Source organism: Mytilus trossulus, chromosome 10, assembly GCF_036588685.1.
Source record: "Mytilus trossulus isolate FHL-02 chromosome 10, PNRI_Mtr1.1.1.hap1, whole genome shotgun sequence".
Taxonomy (NCBI): domain Eukaryota; kingdom Metazoa; phylum Mollusca; class Bivalvia; order Mytilida; family Mytilidae; genus Mytilus; species Mytilus trossulus.
Window position 1 is genome coordinate 42,068,206 of NC_086382.1, and position 14,986 is coordinate 42,083,191.

At 33.2% G+C, this 14,986-nt stretch overlaps 2 protein-coding genes across 3 annotated transcripts in view; one reads left to right on the top strand and one right to left on the bottom strand.

The window, feature by feature from the left end:
• LOC134687380 (DNA polymerase theta-like) overlaps nt 1–1,997 on the top strand; it is a 33,552-nt gene extending 31,555 nt beyond the window's left edge. For both annotated transcript variants that reach the window (XM_063547635.1, XM_063547634.1), the window contains exon 27: nt 132–1,997. In XM_063547635.1, the coding sequence (XP_063403705.1) occupies nt 132–364 (233 nt within the window). In that variant the 3' untranslated portion in view covers nt 365–1,997. The remainder of the gene's footprint in view (nt 1–131) is intronic.
• Nucleotides 1,998–10,006: 8,009 nt separating this feature from the next.
• LOC134687912 (adhesion G protein-coupled receptor E1-like) lies at nt 10,007–14,747 on the bottom strand. The gene is made up of 4 exons (XM_063548370.1): nt 14,648–14,747; nt 13,038–13,174; nt 11,367–11,650; nt 10,007–10,925 (listed from the first exon to the last, which is right to left on the bottom strand). Exons 1-4 carry the CDS (start codon nt 14,745–14,747, stop codon nt 10,007–10,009), a joined length of 1,440 nt encoding a protein of 479 aa, XP_063404440.1.
• Between the last annotated feature and the right edge of the window lie 239 nt (nt 14,748–14,986).

Consider the following 14,986-nt stretch of genomic DNA (forward strand, 5'->3'; position numbering starts at 1 on the left):
CAGTTATGAAACTTATGCACAATGCTAATCACCACAAAACACAAATCAAGTTTGAATATTGGTGGCATTACTTTTACTGTTTTATATTTATGGCCCTTTAAAAATATAAATATCATCTTTTGCTGTTGTAGAAAGACGCAATGTTAGAAGCAGAAGTAAATCCACAACAATGAAATTATCTGGTGGCTACCTTGTCCTACAGCTACATGATGAACTGATTTATGAGGTCTGTCAGGATGATATGATACCTGTGGCACAGATCATACAAAGTGAGATGGAGAATGCCATGAAGTTATCTGTCCGTCTGCCAGTTAAAGTTAAGGCAGGACCAAGTTGGGGAAAGCTTGAGGAAATAAAATTGTAAACAAGTAGTGGAAAAGAAAGTATTGACATTGGCTCTTTCATAAATTATAAGAAAAGATGGAAAGTTTGAATATATAAAAAACAAGAATGAAGAACACATGTGTCAAAGTTATTGAATTTTTGATAAGGTCATAGCATTGAATCTTTATCAGACATGTTAGGGTTATTCAATTTTTGATGAGGTCATAGTATTTTTGAGGACTAGTCTAGATCTCCATTAGAAAAGTGTCAGAAATACTCAATAAATGATGTTCATAGAACTTAAGAATTTGTTTTTGAACACAGTAGAATGAAGTGAAGTTGTTTACCAGGAGAAACAATTGTTGAAGTGTGGTGTATTTGATTTGTTTTGTACAGAATCATTTTTTACAGATAATGAACATTTCAGAACAGAAAGCAAAATATAAACTATGGTATCAAACACTTATTCAATGTTGTTTTGTAAATTGTATATGCATTGTTAGTCCTACATTTTAAAGTAGTAGTAATGACCTGTTATTTACCAATGTGCCAAAGAATCTAAATGTATTTTGTGATATCTAACTTATATTGTCTGTATGTAATTCTACACTCCTTCAAAGTCTGCAATCAATATTGTGTCTGTGCGTTCAATGATTTGGAAAGTGTGCAGACTTCTATTTTTTTACTGTTATATATAAAGTCTTTAAATCTTTATAAAATTTATATTGATATCACAACTTTTTAATTTAGTTTTCAGTTTTGAAATACAAATTAAATCATTTATTTGTATCTTTGTCTTTAACAGATAATTAACTTTACATCTTCAATTATGTTTACTTGTGCACATACATGTCAGTTATTTAATACATATGAAAACCATTGAACAAAGAAAATAGAAAATACATGTACATTCATACATTTGTACATTGTCATATAACTAAATATTAACTGTAATAGGATACATATTTTCATCTACTTTAAATTCAGAAATTATTGCGTTCACTTATTATTGCGATTTTGTCATTTCAACTTAAATGCGATTTTAATTTTTACGATTTTGGGAAAAGTCATGCTTTATTCAGTTAAGATATTACAAAATGCGAGTTTTAATTATTGCATTTACAACTCTGTCGCATTATTCGCAATAATTTCTGAATTTACAGTATTTGCACATCTGTTAGTTGAACTTCATTGAACAGCGAATAACATGACGACAATTTTGTAGCAAGCCTGAGCTCAATGTCACCACTTTAGAGTTTTAAATTTAGAAGCATTTGAATTAAAGGCATACAACAAAACCATAGATCAGAAATCGACTTGCAGAAAGTATAAAACATCATTTTATTCTTCTACCACCAACTCTGACATCTCATTCACCATTTATAGAAAAAGGTGAAGTCGAACAGCAGATGTTTACTGGCTAATGTGCCCTTTTTTTCATACAAGCACTCTACCGTTTAAGAAACCAGCCTAAATTACTTCAACTTACTGTTAACTATAAAGTCACATGAGAATTTCAAACAATAGGTGAAAAGGAGCTTCAACAACTAATTGAAATAAAACTTTTGCAAGGATTTTATTTAAAGAAATTGTGTAAATTTATTAATATGCTGATTTTTATGATCAAATTAGATGGTCTGACTCACAACATTGAAGGTGCTTTGATTATTAAATATAATTTTCATACAGGGGTTTGTATTTATTGTTGCTCAGATAGATAATACCTCTTTCACTCACTGCAGGTGTAACAAACTTGAATTAGAAACAATTGATTTTATACAGTGTATTTGTAAAGGCAAATTATGTACTGATATTTTTGTAGATGTAAATAGCTATAGTTTAAATATTTTTTTTTATTAAATTATGTTAGTGAATTCAGATACCATGTTCGTTACTTGTTACTACAATAAATAATATTTATGAAAAATAGTTGTATTTGAAATTGATTTACTGGTATATTTGTAAGCGATAAAAATAAACTTGATGAATAAATTTCTCAATGATTTCTGTTTGATTCAGATGCTAAATGTGTTAGACAGCTGGTTGTTGTTAAAAAAGGAAAGAATATTTTATAGACTAGTCAGTACTTCTGTGTTGATATGAACTATTATTAGTTATGATCATTATTATAAATTAACATTTTACAAAATTGGATTTACTTAACCCCATGAAAACATTAAATTAGCTGTATAATGCAAAACCTTGTGACCTTTTAGCTCTTGATTTGAGCATCACTGATGGCTGAGTCTTTTGTAACTTGTGTTTGTTGTATAAAGCTGTAGTCCTGGAATCTTTTATAAGTTTATTGGCATCATCTAAAGCAGTTGAACAGTTTTTTTACTTCTAGTCTTCATATTGTTTATATATATAAAATAAGAAGCTTCTGATTGTAAAATAGTGAAGGAAATAGTTGTAACCTCATCAATCAACAAACCAATGATAATATTAAGTTCAAATTAAAATGAGATAATAGGGTGAGTTCAGTATATAAAGTTAGATGCATATTCACGGGTTTGGGCAGCCAAGGAGGCCTGCTCCTCCCCTTCAGTGGGAAACAAATTGTTGATAATAAAATTAATCACTGAAGCATGACTGGATCGGGTCCTCTCTTAGGCAGTCAGTGGGCTACACTTATGAAAATTTCTGGGTAGGTCACTGAAAGTCACTGTATAATAAAACAGACTTAAAGGACAAGGAAGTCAAATAAAAAGTGGCAATCTTTTGTTTTGGGCGTCACTGATGACGTGAGTCTTTTGTAACATAGTTTGGTGTATACAGTTGCAATCCTGGTATCTATGATAGTATATTGACAACATCTAAGGCAGATGAACAGTTCTCTAGCTGCAAATCTTCTTGTTTATATAGGCTGCTAATAGTTGTAAAATTGTGTGAGTGAATTGTAACATCGTCAATCAAAGAAACTAATGATGATATTAATTAATGGAAATGAAATATTTGTGACACAAACCCACTGTATAATTAAATAGGCTCAACAGACCAGGAAGTCAAACAAATAGTCACAATTTCATTGTTAAAATTTAGAAACAATACAAAGAGCAAGAGTGAAGTGATCAAGACTAGTAGTTATCTCATAATCAGAATATTGACTTGAAACAACCTAAATCTAAGTTTAGTTGGTATTTCCAGCTGTAGTGTCAACAATGTATTGGCTTGTGATTATGTCTGTTTAAGGTTAAGGTAAATGGGATATGTCACAGATCTTCCTTTAGGGTCATCGACTTCGTTTTAACTATTCGCATATATTTTTTTTTATTGATTAGACCGTTGTTTTCCCGTTTGAATGGTTTTACACTAGTAATTTTTGGAGCTCTTTATAGCTTGCTGTTTGGTATGAGCCAAGGTTCCGCGTTGAAGGCCGTACCTTGACCTATAATGGTATACTTTTATATATTGTTACTTGGATGTAAGGTTGTCTCATATCACATCTTCCTATATCTATATAATACGAAACAAAATAAGCAACTTCTTTTAAAGGTTAACATACGATTTAAAGGGTTTGAAACCCTTATATAATATTCATTTTGCAAATGTCCTCAGAGAAAGTATTGAAAAATACCTGGATTTTTTTATACACGTATTATATACGTTATTAAGAAATTTGGCATTTTTCGTATGTTTTGTGATCGTATAAGTTGTGTTGTTTATTCTTTGGTTTTCCATGTTGTGTCATGTGTACTATTGTTTGTCTGTTTGTCTTTTTCAATTTTAGCCATGGCGTTGTCAGTTTGTTTTAGATTTATGAGTTTGACTGTCCCTTTGGTATCTTTCGTCCCTCTTTTGTGATCTGCACAGTTTAAAATCCAACAATATTAAAAATGTAAATAACGACTTAATCATAAAAAGAGTATTTATCATGCGTTTTTTTCTTGTTAACAAACACGAATTTGCAAAACTTTGAAATTTTCGTATTATCATCAAATAATGTTTACATTTAAGTTAACAAAGGAAGATTTGTAATATGTAACCTGCAGATTTAGTTAATACAATTTACCTCTGTTGGAACTTTTTACCTCTCAAGGACTGAGTGAAACTCATACGTCTATTAAGTCAACGGGATTAAATCTTATATGCCTCTTTTTCCTTCTCTATTGTTGTAACGTTTTAAGATAAAAGGAGGTGTTTGAGATAAAAAAAAAAAAACAACAACCAAAAAACAAAAAACAAACAAAAACGAAAAAAAAAAAAAACATCTGCTCGTTAAATTACAGATTTAAATATTTTGAGAATAAAATCGGCCGCATGAGGTACGGATTAAAGTTCACTGTTAAAGGTGGTACGGTCACCTATTGTTGATTACATAAGATGTATTTGGCAAAACTTTTATGATTTTTTGGTCCTTAAACCCGTTTGGTCTTTTTAAAATTTATAAAATTTCAATCCTGGTATCCAAGATCAGTTTTTTACAACCACTTGGTCGGTGCCACTGCTGTTGGAGTTTTACTTCCTCGAGGGTATCACCAGCTCAGTAGTCAGCACTTCTGTGTTGATTTGAGTTAGAATTGATATATCATAATTATAAATTAACAGTTTACAAAACTTTGACCTTTTGAAATACTGTGTCTTTCTATCTCAGGTATAGATTACCTTAGCTGTATTAAGCAAAACTTTAAGAGGTTTTTGGTCCTCAATGCTCTTCAACTTCATACTTTATTTGGCCTTTTTTCACATTTTTTTTATTCGAGCGTCACTGATAAATCTTTTGTAGTTTGTAGACGAAACATGCGTCTGGCGCAAATATAAAATTTAAATCCTGGTATCTACGATGACAAAAATGGATGAGTTTATTTACAACCACTGGGTCGATGCCACTGCTGGTGGAGTTTTACTTCGCAGCGGATATTTCCGGCCCAATAGTCAGCACTTGTGTGTTGAATTGAGTTATCATTGATATGTTCACAATTATGAATTAACTGTTTACACAACTTTGAATTTCGGCATATTGTAGCAAACGGTCTAACGTAGAATTATAGGGTCATATTGCAAGATCCCGCTCCTGCATGGACACTGAGACAACTGTTTCATTAAATATGATACGAAAAAACAATCATAAATATCAAAATGCGTTAGAAGTGTCTTATTTATTAATACGAGTATGAAAATGAAATTTTAAATATATAAGTTTTCACTTTTCCTAATCTATGAACGTCAACTGACTATATCTTAGGATGCTTTAAAATCGGACACTAACCATTTCTAATATATAAAAATATATTTAGAATTTTAGCTATCGTCAATAAGGACACATAAACAAAATAATAACGGATTGAAAACTTTTGTCTGGATCATAAATAAAAGTAGATGAAAACAAGAATGTGTCCAAAGTACACGGATGCCCCACTAGCACTATCATTTTCCATGTTCAATGGACCGTGAAATCTGGTTAAAATCTAATTTGGCATTAAAATTAGAAAGATTATACTATAGGAAACATGTGTTCTAAGTTTCCAGTTGATTGGACTTCAGCTTCATCAAAAACTACCTTGACCAAAAACTTTAATCTGAAACTCCCCTTTCATTTACTTTGTTCAGTGGACCGTGACATTGGGGTAAAAAGTATAATTTGACTTTAACATTAGAAAGATCATATCATAAGCAACAAGTGTCCTACGTTTCAAGTTGATTAGACTTCAGCTTCATCAAAAACTACCTTGGCCAAAAACATTTTAACGAACGGACGGACGCATGGACGAACGGACGCATGAACGAACGGACGAACGAACGAACGGAGCCACAGACCAGAAAATATAATGCCCCTCCACTATCGTAGATGGGGCATAAAAACTGTCAATAGTTGCAAATTTGGTACCATCACGTTATAGGTGGCGGAACGTGAAAAGAAGAATGGAATGACAAAGCCCGGCCCTCTGTCCAACAACAAATTTCAACAAGAAATGGTTTTGGTCTGTGTATGATATAAATTCTTCAAGCATGTTTATTTTTTATAGTACTGCAAAGTGGCATAAAGTATCAAACAACTTCACTTAAATAGAATCAATATTTAATAATAAAAACAAACCAAACACTAAGCAACACGTTTGAATAACAAACGTCTAATATTGAAAATGAAAATAACAGTAACAACATATGCACCTGAAGTAAATGACAATACATAAACTCAAAAATAGTGTGTTAAATATTCAAAGTGATCAACATAGATCAAATACATGTATATATACCATTTACTATTATAACAAATAAAACATATAACTTGAAAAAAGACAACTGTGATATAAAGTAATGGTTCATTTAAGAATTATGCAGAATTGTAATTGTGTGACACACTTCATAAAAGGCTACGTTCACATGATTATTTTTGAAAAAAAGTTACAATAGTTATCAAAGGTACCAGGATTATAATTTGATACACCAGACGCGCGTTTTGTCTACATAAGACTCATCAGTAACGCCCAGAACAAAATAGTAATAAAGCCAAAGACGGAAGACCATTGAGGACCCAAAATTCCCCCCAAAATGTGGCAAATACGGCTAAGGTAATCTATCCTGGGATAAGAAAATCCGTCGTTTTTCGAAAAATACAAAGTTTTGTAACAGGAAATTTACAAAAATGACCAAACAATTGATATTCATATCAACATCAAAGTGCTGACTACTGACTACTGGGCTGGTAATACGAAACGTCCACCAGCAGTGGCATCGACCCAGTGGTGTAAATAGTTATCAAAAAAGATTGTGTAATTAGTTATCAAGTACAAGACTGATCACACGAAAGGAAAGGATACAGTTTTCCATTTGCTGCTTTCCAGCATAAATAATTTGCAAATAATTTCAATAGTTTTTTGGGATGTAATTTTAGCTATCTCATTCGACCGGATTTTTGTATATGTTTATGCCCGCGTCACACTGTTCCGATTTTTACGCCGATGGCAACACGATTATGGAAATTTTCAAAATCGGGACTGATCGTATCATATCGGGCTATTCGAAGTGCCATCTTTAACCATCGTAGAACCATCGGCCACTTTTTCTTGCCTTCGGTGACAACTTCGGGAAGGGTTCTTAATTTTTTAACATGTTAAAAAATCCCCGAAGGTGCGTCCGATGTTGAGGGTTCGTATTGAGTTCGTATCACCATCCTCACCATCGTAATGTCACCGGGAATACATCTTTAAACATCGTATTGCATTCGTGTTTCCATCGTTTCCATCGGGCAGTTTTGACATTACGATGTCTACACGAATGAATCACGAAGTAACCCGAAGGTCTTACGATTGCAACACGACTACGTGAAGACTTCGTAATCCCGTCGTGTTGCCATCGAATAAAAGTACGAAGGCGATAAGATAGAACTACGACGGCAATAAATCCAGCTTAATGTAAGTTAATTTTCGCGCTAAAATACATTTAAAGTGCCATGCGCGATATGCACTGGTCAGTCTAATACGACAGTTAAGAAAGGCGTTTACAAAACATGGAGCTCATATCATATGACTCTATGAGATCAAGAGACAGCGTTGTTTCTAATAATTCAAATTGAACAAGAAGAGCAGCTATTACAGGCTCAGAAATTACTTGTACAAGTCAAATATTATTTTTGGTCAATTGTTCATATCAAGTAACATTATGAAAATCATAAACGCAACACTGTAGGTACACGTATATAGGGAAACCAACTTTTTCTTCATTATTCTGATTTTTTTATGTATCGTCTGAGTTGTTGTCACACGAATGTTTACTCCATAATCAATTTCTATATGTCATATTGCCGCATTTGTTGCTTTCTCCACATTCTTCCTTTTGTCTATATTATTATGATATTTTCCTGGAAAGAGCTCTTTTTGAATAAAGGGGATCGTCGAACCCATTACCTTACCTTTAAGATAGATTAGTAAACATGGGCATAATTATGGGTGATTATTCAGACTAGTGCACACATTTTGCAGTTCAAACAAGGCAATGCCGAAAGTGGCATCCCCTCGTATGTAACATATAGGGGACAAATATGGACACTATATTTGTATATGACACATGCCGAAAATGGTAAATTGAATATGCATATTTGATACAATAACTATTTTTTTAGAAATCAACCGAAACATTCAGTAACTGGAAATAACTTTAATGTTGTCTTTAGAACCAGCAGGTAAAAAATAAAGCAACGAATTTCCTATGTATTATGCTATTTCAAGGAGAAAAACAAGCCCATCTGCATGACCTTGACCTTTGGTCTTGAACGTAAAAAATGTCAGATCATTACAAGGAGGACAATATACCAAATGTGGTTAAAATCTTTTGAAGCATATTGGTTTTAGAGTGTCCACAAGGGTGATATTGCCTTGTATTATAACTGCCACTGTGACCTTGACCTTTGATTTTAAAGTCAATAGCGCTTAAGATATTCCTAACGAGTAACACTATCCCAAGTTTTGAGCATTTTGGCTCTAGAGTGTCCATAATTTTTTTATCTACACGCAACTTACATGTAGTAGGCGAGAGGATAATACTAAGCTAAGTTTTATAAGAATTATGCCATGCATGGCAGACTTGAACAGAAACGATATGTTGTCGAAATTCTGTTCGTATCATAAGAAAGGTTCAAAATAGGTAGAACGCATTTGAGACATCGTATTGCCATCGCGCCATCATCGTAATCCATCGTGTAGCCTTCGTAAACCATCGTGTAGCTTCGTGATCCATCGTGTAGGCTTCGGCTGAGATATGAAGCTTTAATATCCGTCTTCAATTAACCTTCGTATGTCCATCTTTTGATATCGTATATAATGTCGGCACCATCGTATAGACTTCGTTATTCATCGTACTTGCTTCGGTCACTTTTTGGTATTTAAACGAGATCGGGACCAACTTCGTACGAACTTACAATTTTTGCATTCAAGTGTCCATCGAATATAAAAATCGGGACAGTGTGACGCGGGCATTATAAAAGTTATATTATCACTGATTTAAAGGCTCCATATAAAAATAATACAGAATCATATTTCAATATCTAAAATCAGATATACCTGGTAGAGTTGCAACCTAGAAATGAAAACTAGCATGGTTTTTAAATCGACTTGAAGTTCAAACAAGCGTTAGCCTTTGCAAAAGGGCTATAGTCGACTCTTAGCTGATGAAAATGGAATGTGCTCTCGCTTTGTAGATTAATTCATTTACTAGAATAGCCACGTGCATCACATACATGTGATTCTTCCGGCGGGAGTTAAAATCTCCCGCTTTTCAGACCCTTTTCCGTCCCTCCCGTTAAAATTTGAAATCTTCCGCTTCTTGTAAATCTAAACCTCGAAAAATTTTCAGTTGACATTTTTGTTTACAAAATTTGTACGGACAGTGAGGTCACACATATATCGTTTAACGTTGTTGTTTACTCCAGAAGATTCGATTATTTATAGATAAAATTTACCTGTGTAAAATCTAGTTGCTTAAATAGAGAGGACAAATCCGATACTCTACGGGATTGAAGGACATTTACTATGTTTGGATTGTTCTAACCAATCAATAAATTTTGATTATTCACGTCTCGTAATATCTTCTAATCAGGTAGCAAGAAAAATTCACACACTTACTGTGCATCGTTCAATTCTTAATATCGACTCCTAGGAGTCGATAAAAAATAAAAATCACACCTGGTTAAACGCTCCATAAAAAAAAAATACCAATCGGCACATACTACAATTAAGTTGAACATTTAAGAGATCTTTGATGGCTTTGTAATAGGGTAGCGTTTGATATACTTATCATGGTAATTAACTTCAGATAGTGAATACAATCTGATACTTTCTCGAACACTTTCGCTATGATTATATTTGCACATGCCCAAAAACAAATTGTATACTCGTTTGTTACAAACAAAACTTAGAAAAATGAATAACCCTTGCAAACCTGTAAGTATGGTCACAACAAACGAAAACACTGACAATGGAATAAATGAGTCTACTATTTGCCCAATCCACGTGATTCCGGTTAGCGAGAAAAGCTTAATATACACATAAAAATCTTGTTTATCGTTTGCGGTGCTCCGAATGATTGGTCTTGTGTATATCGTGTAAGCTGTGAACCCAAATAACCAAATATTTACCAGACAGATGACCCCTACCGGACAAATGAACGCAGCGATTTGGGGAATATCTGATATAAAACAGTTCGACCCACCATAACCAATGTTTGCTCCACCTGACAGCACAATTTGAATGGCTATATTAATGATAACTATAACGAAAGGTGTTCCATATGAATAACAAACATATCTTAAGAAGAGTCCATTATTCTCCGACATACTACTGGTTGGTCTGAAAGTGGTAAACACAGAATACATATGATACGAACACACGTTCATACAGGCGAATGTTGCCAACCAAAACACATGAAGGATGATGCCTATGGCTTTACAGATGAATATATGATCAGTCCAAATTGTTCCGAATTGCAAACATGTCTGAGCAATTAAAAGAGAAAATATGAGACACATATTATTTTTACCAGGTAAGGTTCTTAGTATTGGGAAAATGCAGTAGGTAATAAAAGTTACTAGCAAACAAAATAAAGAAACGCATGTACATACAATTGTCGTTATTTCAAGGGCATATTCTGTGGTTGATTTGATATATCTATTAAATAGCAATGAAATGAAATCATCGACACAAATTCTTATTTTGTTATTTGAATCCATAAAAAATAGGTCGTAATTAATGATTTTTTTGTATTTTATAAGTAGAACAGAATAACCATCTATTGTGTATTGGTCTGCGTCAAAAACAAACTGTGGGCAGACAATTTGTCTATTGATTTTTGTTGATATATAATTGCCGTATTTATTTAAAATTTCGGTGTTTTCTTCCAATTTCCAGCATTGCGACTCATGTTTAAATTCCCTAGCCATGTGAACAAAACGAAGTAGATCAGAAAATGCGGATGCTAAAGATATTTCCATACTAAAAATGTCTTTATTATCCCTAAACACAGAGTTTTCATGAACTATTTCCAAAAGTGATTGTTCAAGGCCATTCCGATGAATGTTTGATTCTATGAACACATCAAATGCAATATACGTAAATACGTTTGGATTTGACTGACCTAATGAACATGGAAAATTTGAAAATATTTCAGATTTAAGAATAACCATACTAGTTATGCCAATGGAATGATTTCTAACAATATTTTCCAACCATCGTAATATGATTTTCTCTGTTCCATTAAACTGTTCTGATGAATCAGCATTTCTAATGAAGACCTCTAAGTTGTATCTTATGTTCCTGGTGACGGTGAACAAAGGGTCGCAATTTCCACCAATCAAATGCCTTCCTGGAAAGCACGTGATGTCGCGACAGTTTTTCTGAAAAAAAATAAAAAAACAAAAAATTGAATTAAAAAATAATCAGAATACGATATATCTATTGAGACCATTAAACGAGTGGTGTAGTATGTTCATGTGATTTATCCCAATGTTTAAAGATTGCAAAAGTGGACCGGATGCAAATAATGAAATTGAAATTCATTTTTCAAAGCTTAACACACAATCGTATGACGGATAGAACTACACAAGACATTGCAAAGACAAATAAATATTTAGTAGTACTTATCCAATAAAACAGATGGTACAATTTGGTGTTGGAATACCAAAATTCAAAATCAAGAAAAGATGGGCTGCATTATGCTTTTAAACGAAGTAAACAAAAATTAATAATCTTGAATGACATTTAAAGTAATTGTAAATCTGCTGCACAAAGAACATGTTTGAACAAATACATGATTTAAAAGAGGGACGAAATATACCAAAGGGACAGTCAAACTCTTAAAAACAAACTGACAACGCCATGGCTAAAAATGAAAAAGACAAACAGAAAAACAATAGTACACATGACACAACATAGAAAACTAAAGAATAAACAACACGAACCCCACCAAAACTAGGGGTGATCTCAATTATTCGTCTTTGTTACTTTTATTTTTAAAACATATGTAATCCTTTGTCCCTTTTTAAAAGCCATCATTCTCTTTTTTTTTGGATTTACCTTATGAAAACCCTTCCGAGATCCAGCGTTAAGTTTATGTTGCGCAGTGTTAAGTTTTGTTTGTAGCGTTTTGTAGATTTTATCTTTTGGTCGTTTTTTTGTGTGTTTTGTTTTATGTCAAAGAAATGACAGTTCGTTTTTTTTATAGTTTGACTATGATTTTGGTATCTTCCGCCTGTCTTTATACCTTGTGCTTTTGTGAATGTGAGTCATCATCGGTAGTTTGTAAAGCATATAAAAAGATAAACTTAAATTGAAAAGAATAAAAGATTTGATAAAAACGGAGAAAACTAGAATAGCGTTTAAATTGTAGCGCGTTAAATAGTTAATTATTACTAAGATGATGACCATTCACAAAAAACGTTTAAAAGACAATATCAATAGTTTAACTGGGACCAAGGCAGAAAAAAACCAAGCAACATATTGTAATCATGACACGAGCAACTGTTTTGTCCATAAAATATATCGTAAAACCAGAAGGAGAAATAAGATCCATGATAATATCTATCCCATAAGGGTGCTTTGGATGTGTTTGTTTGACCATTATCTCGAGTGTACGTGATGATAGTTTAGAAGTCAGTGTAATTGCGTCTGACATAGTGTATATGCGTTTAACTCACTGTTTTATAATTTGTGACTTCGTCTCAAGAATTAAATTAACGCACATTTGTTGTAATATTTTCATATAATATGTCGGGATGTACTTACCTCAACTTTGTCGTATAGCTGTCCATCAGAACAGTATTGAACATCCCATGGTTCATCACTTGTTTTTGTCTGACCAATTTGGAACAAGTTTCGAATTTTCACTCCCGGAATATCAATTGGAGCAACACATCCTGAGCCTAGACATTGACACTCAAAAGGTTCAAAAGGGGGAAAACATAGGTTGGTTTTTGTGTCAATTGCAGTTTCATTGACTTGAAATACCGTCATGCATGGTTGTTCGTTACAAGCGTGACAAAATTCATTTTTATATGGAATTTCCCTGATAACCTTTGGAAATACAAGACATCCAGTTGTTACATTTTCAGCCAAATACTGACACGTACCTGTTTCGTTACATTTCGATTTGATATTTCCACTAACATTTGGAGGGTTACAAATCGAGCAAAATACGTTTTTAAATATCGTCTGTTTATGAATTGTCTGGGGTAATACTGCATACGATAGATTTTCACATGACCACTTAATGTCGGAATCAAACTCCGTCAATAATCCGGAAACGTTGCACTGATGAACGATATCATTATATCCGTCCCTGTGACATTCTACAGGTAATTCGTTTTGCTTTAAAAGGCTTATTCTGCATTTATTCAACATAGCCGTTAGAATAATATCAGATATAGACAAATAACGATCATATACAATGTCGATATCATTTTCGCAGATAATGTTTATGTAAAACAGAAAAAGGTAACGATCATTGTAAAAAACCTGATCTACATCATCCATAAACGTAACTTGATTGCAAATGAAGCAATGAAAATTTTTGTATTGAATATTCGTAACTGTGTCTACGACCGGGAGTAATGAATAAATATCATAACCATTCCCGGTACATCTTTTCCTTAATAAAGTAGATTTGAAATTTTGAGAGCAGCTTTCTACCACGGCAAACACAAGTTCTTCAGTTTTTTCGGACATTCCAAAACTTATAACATTGCCCATACACATGAATGGATTGGTTAATACCAAATCTAAACAAAGTGGTACATTTCCTTCGTAAATCGCTGACAAATTACACCTACATGGGGTCGTAATCGGCTTGATCACATTAAGAGCATCCAGGGGCAACAACTCTTCATTACACAATCCAGGAAGAAATGGATTATATGCATATGCCTTAAGCAAAGTATTTGTAAGGTTTAACGTAAAACTCTTAGTTTCTTTATCATTAGCAGCTCCTGTAGTAATTTTCATCTGATCTTTCAAATATTGCTTATAAAACGGCAGGCTGAAGTCACTTATATTTTGCAAAGTATAAAAGGTTAAGTCGCCTTTACGTGTATAAGTGATACTAGCATTTACATCTACAAAGGAATTACTAAAAGTGTTATCTCTATTACATAAGTAGCAAAATACATTTAAAGACGAGAAACTGTTTTCTGGGTTGTTATAATGTTGACAAGCATCTTTGAGCCCTTGGTCAAACGGTTTCCAGGAACCAGTTGAGTTACAAGTTCGAACATCTGTCGTGTTTATGCGACGAATAGGATTACAAATGAAACAAAATATGTTTTTGTACACTTTATAAACTAGTTTATATGTAGATTCACATGCGTACTGAATATCGGGATCGAATATGTCCCACATACCTGTCATGTTACACTTGTCAAAATGTATTTCTTCATTTTGGGAACAGTTTCGAACAGGCAGAGTATCTATCTGATGCATAATAAAGCACTCCTTCTTCATCGCCTCGTCTATTACCTGTTGATAGGTTGATAAGAAATTGTAGTCAGAAAACAAGTAACAAGAAATATTTAAATTCCATTGGTGATACGTGGTTTGTCCATGGCATGATGCGCAGTGTTTATTAAGATAAGTTAGTGGTATGTTGGTTGTCGTCACATGAGGCGTTGTTATACGGTCTACAGTTGAGGTGTTCTTTGCGCATAATTCAATTTCAGTATCATTTGACCCGTATGGACAAC